The sequence below is a fragment of the Colletotrichum fioriniae genome (assembly GCF_027942845.1).
Source record: "Colletotrichum fioriniae strain IMI 355084 chromosome Unknown scaffold_15, whole genome shotgun sequence".
Classification (NCBI taxonomy): Eukaryota; Fungi; Ascomycota; class Sordariomycetes; order Glomerellales; family Glomerellaceae; genus Colletotrichum; species Colletotrichum fioriniae.
The window spans coordinates 1,277,917-1,288,456 of NW_027076851.1; the positions used below are offsets into that span (position 1 = coordinate 1,277,917).

At 54.1% G+C, this 10,540-nt stretch overlaps 3 protein-coding genes across 3 annotated transcripts; 1 reads left to right on the forward strand and 2 right to left on the reverse strand.

Annotated features, from left to right (window-relative positions):
* Window positions 1-1,731: 1,731 nt before the first annotated feature.
* SEC24 (COPII subunit) lies at window positions 1,732-4,720 on the reverse strand (the record flags this gene model as incomplete). Its single annotated transcript, XM_053196902.2, has 2 exons — window positions 1,732-4,050; window positions 4,109-4,720. 2 exons carry the CDS (start codon window positions 4,718-4,720, stop codon window positions 1,732-1,734), a joined length of 2,931 nt encoding a protein of 976 aa, XP_053045590.2.
* Window positions 4,721-7,141: 2,421 nt separating this feature from the next.
* On the forward strand, window positions 7,142-7,644 carry N0V96_010852 (uncharacterized protein; the record flags this gene model as incomplete). The annotated part of the gene is made up of 2 exons (XM_053196901.1): window positions 7,142-7,188; window positions 7,380-7,644. The coding sequence occupies 2 exons, from the start codon at window positions 7,142-7,144 to the stop codon at window positions 7,642-7,644; spliced, it is 312 nt and encodes a 103-aa protein (XP_053045589.1).
* A 912-nt stretch (window positions 7,645-8,556) lies between these two features.
* N0V96_010853 (uncharacterized protein) lies at window positions 8,557-10,540 on the reverse strand (the record flags this gene model as incomplete). The annotated part of the gene is made up of 4 exons (XM_065759075.1): window positions 8,557-8,832; window positions 8,907-9,306; window positions 9,341-10,395; window positions 10,481-10,540. The coding sequence occupies 4 exons, from the start codon at window positions 10,538-10,540 to the stop codon at window positions 8,557-8,559; spliced, it is 1,791 nt and encodes a 596-aa protein (XP_065612385.1).

A 10,540-nucleotide genomic window follows, 5' to 3' on the forward strand; every position in this document is an offset into this window, starting at 1 on the left:
AAAGGTCTCACGATGACCACAGAAGTGCCCCATTGTGGATCCGTCCCAGTCTTTGGGAACCAGAATCAGCCAAAGTCCAGAACAAAACAAAGCCTCGGATAGACGATGCCGTCTCCCAGTCTCAACTCAATGGAAGCAAACCGACTCGCCCCTTTGAAAGCTTCGACGGCGGCTACCCATCAATGCTTCTTCCCTGCCAGCTTTCAGCCCACGTTGCCGCGGTCTCGAACGGTTACACTTTTCTTTGGTCTAGACTCAGGATCCTCTCCAGTTTCTCCATTCTCCCCTGCCTCACTAGGTGGGAACGGACGACCCACAACACGGCTGATGAGCTCAACTTCGGGATGGTGAACCATGCTGTTTGAGGTTTTTCTCCTAACTTGATGAGATCTTCCAAGTTCTGGAAAGCTAAGAAGGTATCTTCTGTTCGTGACGGCACCAACTAAGCAACGTACGGCAAAAGGGGACCTGGGACGGCACAAGCGGAACGAGCTTGATACATGCATATCCCCGGTATTCCACCCTTCTTGCCAGGGGCACAGGCTCCTTCTCGATGGGCCAAGGGGAACTCCTACCCACACCATAGAGGGTCCCTATTCATGAAGTTAGGTACGAGTACCAAGTACCTATTCGCACAGCTAATAAGGTACTTCGCCGAGCTGCCGAAGCGTCAAAACAAAAGGTCTCCCACATTTCCTGACTTACCTCGCTCTTTGCATCATCACCACCTCTTCCAACAAAAAGTCCAACATTGAACAAAGCCAGCTGAACACAATCCAACTCATCCAAGTGACAAACGTGCTAATTATACCAGTAACTCATGTGATGGAAAATGCCAAAATCGACTTCTGGACAGTCAATTGGCCAGCACGTCTGCAAGCCACGGCACACGTACAGCCGGCGCCTAGCACCGCCCGCCATTGGCCCCCGAGCCGGCCCCCTCTGTACCCTCGGCGCGTGTGTTTCACCTCTCACTGGTGCCAGTTTCACACAAGCCCACCCAATCAACCAGCCCGTAGCTGAGGTGCCAGATTTCACCTTTTTTTTCTCCCTGCTGCCCCTCATCCCAATTCCCATGCCCATCGAAGGAGAGAGTACACTAGAGGACAGCTGGGGCGGTGGTGATACAAGCAGCAGCCTGGCCAAGACTACCTGGTATTAACCCGAATCCTCAGTTACGACGGGTATTACTCAGCCTCTTCTCTCTGAGACCCTGCAAGAATGCAGCATAGATGATCATATTTGGACTCGCGGCGGCTGTTATCACCCTATTGAGTGATACAACATCTCAACTGACTGCGCCTACCTACGCCTAGCACCAACAACCAAGTAGGTACGACACAAACCAACCCCACAAGCCTCTCAACGTCCCGGGACAAGTTCATTTCCCTAGAGACCAAAGGTTCCGAGAGACTAGTCAACTCTCCCACGAGACCACTCCGTACACACGCAAGGTCCCCTCCTATCACCGTCTCTCACTTACGGAGTCAAGAGTCACTGGTATCGCCTAGTATTGGAACCACACACCAGAGCTATCCGCATTTGTACTTGTCCGTCGTCCCCCGATCACATGCAGATGCTGGCGGCGTGTAAAGCTCATTCGGCCAATATTTTTTGCGTATTGATCTCTAGTTTTGATAGAGACATTGGTCTAAATAAACCTAGTACCACATGCTACCACCTTTCACTTACAATTGCCCCTTGGTACCGCTTCTGCAATCAAGTAACAACCTAAATCAACTTGTCAGCAATACTATCCTGGCAACGAACTGCGACTTCATGGTGGGTTGTTGTGGTTGGTGGTGGTAGTGGTGGTGGTGGTGGAGGGGGCCTTACCTTTTCTCTAAGAATACCAAGCCACTGTGCTGCGCTCATGCCCTGGTCCGCTCTGTCCTCCACCAGTAGTGTCTGCGCCCACAACTTAAGGCTCGGCTCTCCGTCTTCTCGGACAATGTAGAGATGGGGCAGGATGATGCTGCCGACTCCCTTGGACTTGTGGTCCCGGCTCTTGTGAACGACTGCCCGTACCCGCTCGTTGAAATCGTTATCCAGCTCCGGCAGAGCACCCTTGCCCACCCGCAGCTGGGTCCTGTCCTCAACCCCAAACACGTCGGCCAACAGCTGCGGCACAGCATCCCGCCCAGCCCAGAGGAACTGCGTTTGGCCGTCGTCGATGAGGTAGAGACCGTACGGAGCAAATCTTTCTGACGAGAGATTCGCCGGCGGCGGGAGTACAATCTGGCTCGTCTCCGAGTCAGGCACACCTGCGTTGTCGGGCATGTCGTGCAACGAGTAGAGACGGGGGTAAATGTATTGCATGAGGAGAGGGACGGGAAGCGTCGAAAGCAGGCAGAGGGCTGCCGACCGCAAGTCTGACGGGATTTGAGCCGACTTGCGGAGGCCGACATTCTTCATGAGACCCAAGAAGAGGATGGGGAGGCCGCGCAAGTTGGAGGGGAACTGCAGGCCGCCGCCCATGCTGCCGCCGGCGAGCTCCTTCCTGAAGGTTTGCAAGAGCTCAATCAACTTGTTCTGGAGAGAGTCGCGAGCGGCTTCCAAACCACCACTCAAGGCACGCTCGACTGCCTTGTGACTGAAGTAGGTGGTGATCGCCTGCTGATCAGCCGAAGCATAAATATCGGCGAGATTTGTGGTCGTCGGAAGAGCCAATGTCATGACGCGGATACGTCGCTCTCCATTACAAGTTGTGTGGAGAACGGCAGTCTGCAAGCACACCACGTTCTTCGTGAGGTTCTCGTCAATGGCAACCTCAACGACGTAGCATTGATCGCGAGGGAAGGCGGGGAAGGCGCAAAGATCAGAGCTTCGGTTAAAGAAGTTACCATAGAAGGCGTTCATGCGCAGGCCAGTGGTGGCACGAACACGGAGCACGGCTTCCAGCCCGATCTCTGATGACAAGTAGTCACTGAACTCGGAGGCAAACTTGATGGCGTCTTCCGGACGGCCGGCGTTCCAGCCCGGATAGAACCAAGTCTGTCCACCAGTGTACCTAGGCAAGTTGCTCAAAGAGGCAACATCCTGGTATTGCGAGGAGAACAGGAACATGTCGATGGAAACCTGGTTCTTTGAGCATTCGACAGCAAAGCTCTTATAGAAACTGTTGGCAGTTTGAAGCAGACTGCTTTCCTTGCTTGTACCCAGCAACTTCTTGTCTTCGCGCATGTCCAGCTTGCCGACGCCAACATTGGGCAGCGAAGCGCTGAGCACCACAATCTTTCCGCCGAGAGCCGAAATCAGCTTGTGTCCAGCTCGAAGAGCCGAGCCCATGGCAGATCCATTGTTCTGGTTGCTCTGGTACATTTCGGGCAATTTGGTCAGGAAGCTCTCAATGCTCTGGCGGCTCTCCGTCAGGGGCACCAAAAGGTCTTGGGGCACTGGCAGGAATGGCTCGTCCAAGTCGCTGACGACTAACATGCTGGTCTCCGTATTCTCTTCGCCATCCTTGGGGACTGAGAAGTAGTGCAGGCTGGAGTCTACGGCAATGAAACCCAAGCGAGTCCGGCGATCGGCATTAGGTATTCTGTCGAGGCTATCGAGGATGGTTCGGGCACTGGTGGCGAGGAGGCCAGTGGAGACAGCAGCATAGCTCACGTCGAAGAGGAACAGGTAAACCAGCGGCTGAGGCGGGCGCACCATGTACTCCTGAGGCGCAACAAACTCGACAACGGAATAGTTGAGCTCGTAGCGTCCCCAACGGTCAGTGCTTCTTTGCGAAGCAGCATCCCAATCGAAAGCCTGGGGGACATCGTTCGTCAGGTTGCACATGTTGCAACGCCAACGGTGTCCATGGTCCAGGAAGGTAACAAAAGGGTTGATGTATGTTCTGCAGCGTCGGCAACGCGCGATGACCTGGTCCTGTACCACGGGAATCGGGTCCTCACTATCGTGGAGGGCTCCATAGGGCTGGATGACGAGGGCAAAAGGTAACCTCGACTTCTTTAGAAGAGAGTGTGTTGTCGGGACGGCGTTGAGGGTGGAGCGCACGTATTTAGGACCGCAGTTCGCATCTGGAGAGGGGGTTACGCTAGTCTAGAGGTCTAGTTGTCAGAATTGAGCTCCAGGATTACGGGCATGAATGGTGACGTACGTTGGGAGGAAGGATAATAGGAGGAGGGGGCAAGTCTAGCTCGGACACGTTGAACGGCTGGTTCATCAAGTCGGTAGGGTAGAGCTGGTTCAGGGCCACGGGACGAGCGGCCTGGCCAGGTGGAGGTTGCTGCTGGGTCTGTTGGCCGCCGAGGTTCATACCGGCCATCTGCTGGTTGAGGCCGCCGACGCCGGGGGCGGCAGGGGCAAGGCCGGACGCAGGATATCCGGCATCGGGGGCCGCATACGCGCCGTAGCCTCCGGGCTGAGCAGCAGGAGGCTGGGGCATGCCGTACTGCTGAGGTTGAGGAGAGCCATAGGCGGCGGCAGCAGGTTGAGCATCCTGGGCGGGATATCCACCATAAGCCGCGGCCTGGGGCTGGGGCATGCCATATTGTTGTCCTTGAGTAGGTGCGCCGGCGGTGTTGGAGTTGGCGCCAGCTCCGAACTCATAAGCTTGGGTAGCATAGCCTCTCTTCTTCTTCTTGCCTTGGTCGGCTACAGCTGGCTGGGCAGCTTGAGCTCCCTGTGCATCGTAGCCATCCTGGGGCTGGTCGGAGTAAGGTTGTTGTTGCGGGGGATATTGGCCGTAGCCGTCGTTCGGCGCCGACATGGTGGGCGGTCGGGGCAAGGACGAGGTTGCGCTCGATAGTCTTTGGGTGGGCTAGGATCCAAGCTGTGGCTTTGCGATGGATGGGAAAGGTTGATGTTGGGAATGCGATTTGATCGAGCGTGGCCAATGCCGGCTTTTTGGATGTACGCAACAGGTGGCGTGGCGTTAGGTAGCGAGGGGTTCAAGGACAGCAAATGTTGGTCAATGGAAATGTGTCCACATGAACCAGATGACGAAAAGGTATTGGAGATACGTCAAGGCGAGGCTACCTTGACCTAGATACCCGAGCCGCGCTGCGATTGAGAAAGGGAGGGCAAAGTTGCAGTAGACAGCCTTGGGTAGAGTCGAATGGACAGGTGGTTCAACCCACTGGATCCAGCTCCAAGTCGACTAGGTACCTATGCACCTCTATCGCAAGCAAGGGCTTAACTGGCGGGCTTAGCTGGAGTGTGCCATCATGGCAGCGGTCAAGGACATGTGGCGGGGAGCTTCAGTGCACAGGCCAAGTGAGGCTGAGGCAGACGGAGCGCGGAATAATGGTCAGTCCGGATAAAGCCCCGCGTTGGACCCCGTTCGGCAGATCTCTGGGAAAGGCCACACTTACACAGTACTTCAGGTTCCTACCTCCCTTAAGTACGACAAGGACCAGCTGAGCATTGTGCAAAAGTCCTGAGAGGCATCCCACCACAGCGCAAAACTCTCAGGCATGCGTAACGTACATCTTTTATTATTGTCATAATTTTATTTTGTAACTACTGATATTCGTTCCTTACCTTACCATACATGATATCAAATGTCGTGGGGCAGATACGCATCCAGCAAGGCACAATGCTCCCCTCAGCGGCGTCTCAGTTCCACGCAAGTGACTGGGGACCTCCTTACAAAGCAGGCTCATGAGAATGGGAATAAGAAGACTTTGACTGAACCACGCTGTGTGGTGTAATGTATTGTCATAAACTCCAAAGACGGGTTGTACCTAGTATGAAAAGATCTGACAGCATGATCTTAACAATGTTTCGGAGCTGGCAGTATCCCAACTGGCCCTCGACTGGACAGCCAAGATACTGTGAGCTTCTACTCGCAGTCAACTTACTGTAGATTCATGAGCCATTGCAGGCATTGCTGGAAAACCTGGTGAAGTTACCATGATCAAAACCAGGTTGCGCACTTGATTTAGTGCCCTCCCACGGCCAGCACGAAGAAAAAAAGACGGAAACGTTAAAAGGGGGGAGGCCGCGGCCGCGAACACCGGAGTACTACCAGCACCAGGTGAGCAAGATCTACTACCTACCTCCACTCTCCTACTGTGTATGTAGGTATGTACCTCTAGTGGATAACTTGCCTCTCTGGGCAAGACGGTTGATGGCCCCTCCCGCTCACGAGGTCGCCCATTGGGTTCTTCTTCTCAGCCTCTCAGGGCCGTGAATCCCCACTCGCTAGCCCCTGGACCCTCTCCCCTCCAAGATCCAAGTCCCCTGCGCCGAGGACTGGGCCGTCGCTCGATTGCGTGTCGCGGCGACGCGATTCAACTTTCTCGCGCTGGGGATGCGCCGCCCGCTGCCCTCGTGCAATCTGCGCCTAGATCGAACTACCCGTCTGTATCCGTATACCTTGGAATTGCTCCCTACGCAGTACTCCGTATAGAGTACATAGACACGTAGGTAGCCAAGGTAGGTAGACACGGATAGCGGGACGGGAAGGTGGGTGGTGGGGAGGGGAGAAGGTGGTACTGTAATACAAAATATGCTGCTTGTGCGGCCTGCAGCTTGCGACGTGCCACGGTCATGTCCATGTCTTTGCCTCTTTCAACGGCCAGGTATTGGTATAAGGTAGAGATGTATCTCTTCTGTAGGTTGGTAGACTGAGTTGTACGACTAATTTCATCCAGACTTTCTTTCACTGCTTCCCATTGCTTGCTTGTGCTTGCCGTTTTCCCTTCCAGATCTGACTGACCACCAGAGCTACCTTCCTTACCTTACCTTGCTTTAGCTCCCACCCCTCCCTCCTCTCCTCGCTCCTCAATCTGCAGCCCGGCTCCCTCTTCGTCCAACGTCCGGCACCTGTTCTTCTTTTTCTTTCCCTTCTCCATTTCTTCTATACAACCTGCCTCTGTGTAGTCTCTCGCCTCTTTTTCACTTTAGCTTCTCCGCCATTCTACCAAGACCGCAATTTCTTTATCCTCACGCAAACCCACAAGCTACCACCTTCGAGATCGACATCGCCCTACCTGTTTAAGAAGCCCTTAGCCGGACGGCGACTCGTTCACTTTTGCGCATTTTCTGCACTTTTTTTTGCCTTCTTACAGCACAACTTTTTCTGGCTTTCGTTTCACACTGTTGCCTTCTTTCAAGAAATAAAAGCGAGAGGATCAAAACCCTTCCCCGGATCACTTGGACACAAATCTCGAGTATAACCGCAACAATGGCGTGGGGCAAGAAAGCGCAACCGCCGCCTCCTTCGGCCTTGAGGTTAGTAAGACTCCTCCCCCGAACAGCATCCACCAGGGTGCACTTCTTGGCATTTCAAGGCTGGTCACTTCACTTTTGCGCCTCAACCTTATATTTTACGTCGCGCGACCATTACAAGAACGGAAGGACTTGTCCTCTGGCTCTTGAGAGAATACGGAAATCCCGCTGACTCTTTGCGCGCAAACCCATAGACAAATCATCCCCCTCATCATTACCCTCCTCTTCCTCGCCGGCGTTGCCTGGGTGCTTTGGCAGGTGTATCTCTCCGTCAACAAGATCCAAGAGTCCGCGTCGGAGCGCATGGGCAAGAAGAACGTCGTCTTCACAAAGGACGGCGTCCGCGTCGGCGTCAAGCACACCTCGAACGAGAACTACGTCGACAAGACCCAGAGTTGGGTCGTCAAGGCTTGGAATTTGAGCGGTAATACTGTCGGCCAGATCAAGAAGACCAAATGATGGGCGCGCATCACCAGACATATTGTGAGCAACGTCCAAGCGGGACGGGACGGTAGGATGCAGGAAATCGATGCGAAAGACAGGCAAATCGGTACACTTGGAGCGGGCAGTTGGGCCAGCGGTTATGGAGATACCCAAGAAGAGGGCCTGGGATGGTCAGGACAGTCATGGCTAAGAGGGGAAATGGGCAGCGGGCGCCGCCTGAGCGCCGAGCGGACAAAGGTTGGGATGACATCTCAACGGGACTTGTTCGATGCAGTAGTGTCTAGCTCGGCGCAGCTGGAGTATATGCACTTTGCAGCTAGTCACGGCCAGAGCACCTTTCACTTTGAGTTCTTCGAGAGCCTTGAACGGAGTCGACGAGATTTCCTAGGTTTAATTACGATCTAGCGTATATGCGTAAGACGAGCAACAGAGGCGGACTACCCTTCATTTAAGTAAGCTATTCATTCTAAGCTTGACACACTTAACAAGATAATGCGATGAACAAGTTGATTGGATGCAATTTTTGATAAGGAATGTGAGTGTATACGTAGTACTGCATGATGCATGAGATATCAACTTTGAAGTCAAAGCCAACGGAAACAACAAATGTCCTCCTCCTGGGAAAACGCCGTGGTATCAAAAATCCTTTCTCCAGGCCGAGACTCATGCTCTGCTGCCTTTTACATGGTTATGAAGCTGAGCGACCTGCGACCCCAATTTTGTGCTTCTTCCCTCGTCACTACCAAGTGATGCGCAACATCGAATTCCGCATTTCCTAATCCGCATACCTCTCCCAGTACGGACGAAGAGCACAATTGTGTGCGTGTATGTACCCAAAAGTAGGAAATGCCAAAAAGATGGTCATAGATAAGGCGTAACTCGTTCCAACCTCATTTGCGCCCCAGGACTTCCCCCAAAAAAAAAGGCTCACTGAGCGCCCGGACGCACCGTCAACCAATTTTGCGCTACCCACTGGCCGGCCTGGCCCGCGGTGCCCGTGGCTTTGGCGAGCAGCTCGGCCTTGTGCTTTTCGACAAACTCCTTTTGCATGGCCTCGCGTTGTTGGAGAGGGTTCATGGAGTAGCCCGCAGACGGCGGCGCGAAGCGCGCCGAGAGCAGCTTCTCAAAGTTGTGGGCCTGCGGGTACGGCTGGGCCATGAGGCCGTCTCTCCTGATGAGCATAGAGGGAATGCGGACTTGCATCTATGGAATATAGTCAGTATCGATGGATCATGGGACTTTGGCATGAATTTGAAAGAGGGCTGAGGCTGGCTTACCTGTGAGAGAATATGGGCGTACTTGACACCGAGCTCATCACCAATGAACTTCAACCGTCCAACCACCCAGGCTCGCTGGGCGTCTGTCGTGTAGTCCTGCCCGTGCAAGCACGCCAGAGGCCAGGTGAGGAAGTATCCGGGAAGACCCTTTTGCGATTCCTCCAAACCACAGGCAAAGCCTGAGATGTTTGCCCGTTCGAGTAATTCGGGCCTCTTGAGATGCCATCCGAGGTGATACGGTACTGAGGCGATAATATCGCTAATGGTGTCCACACACGTACGGGCCGCCGTGGCGTATTCGGGTGTTGTGCGGTAGTCCACTGGTGAGCAGACCCAAGCCGCACAGCGCACGATGACGGACGCGAGAATGAGGCGAGACACTCTTGCCATGTTCCATACACTGGCGATCCAGAAGTCTTGATAGACATCCACACGACCAGGGGAACACTTCCGCCTTTGCATAGTCTCCGTTGGGAACGTTGTCTTCCCACGCTACTGTAGTGTACTGGAAGTAGTCTGGCGTATTTCTCATCCAGCTCATGAGTTCTTGGTCAACAGTCTGAGCCCGGCGTATCATGTCAAGCATAATGTCAATATTCTCTGGGCTTCGGGCCACCGTTGACATCAATCTTGTGACCTCGGCGCGCAGCTCAGCCGTCTTGATGTTTAGTCTCTGACACTGGGCGGCTGACTCGTCCTTGACGGCATCGCTGAGCCACCATTCCACGCCCATGATTGGTGCTGTACCCGTGCTGAGCGTGTGGATGATCATCTGTGTCCGGACGGCGATGAAGAGCAGGAGGCCCGTCTTGGTTCTGAGTTGCTTGCGACCGCGAGCCTTTACTAATTGAATGGCACCTTCAATGTGCGAGCCCCAGGCAAACATGCCCATCTGTCGAGCAGTCATGTTTTCGAAAAGACCCAGCATAAGAACGGAAGCGAGTGTGGCGTCTGATTTCGACTGGTCGGGATCTTTTAGGGCGATGTGTGTCTCTGCCAGTGCTTTGGTGTAGTGACCAAGTGCTTTCTCGCTCAGTTGTGTCGCCGCAGCGTTCGGTCGGTTTCCTAGTGATGCCAGCGCACAAGCGTTGAACGCATGTTGCAGGTGGTGGTTCCCTTGGTCGACCTTCAACAGCGGCAAAAGGTACTCCATGAACCCACGTGTACTTCCCTGCCTAGGTAGCAAGACGTAGTTAGCGACAAAGTGGCAGCTGGCCATCTGTTCGACTGGGACGTTCAGGCCAGGGCTGACGGCTGCGGGTGAATCAATCTCCTTCTTGAATGTTGGTGAGATGCTCTTGTCTGAGCCTGATGTCGGCGAGTCGAGATCCTTTTCTTTCTGGGCAAGGGCCTTTCGGTTCGCCTTCTGCGCTCTCCTCTCTGTTGCTTTGGTCTCATTCCGGAAGACGAGGTCGAATTCGTCCTTGTAGCCGGGACATTGACGGCGTGACTTGGCGCATTGGTTACATGTTGGCTTCGTCTCGTCGCACTACAGCGGGAAAAGACAGCGTCAGTACACACTTCCACCTATGTTTCAATATTACCCTCCCGGATGCCTCCATCTCAGGTCTTACCTTTATCCTTCGAGTACGACACATCTGACAGCCCCTAGAGGGCTTTCCGCAGTAGACCAT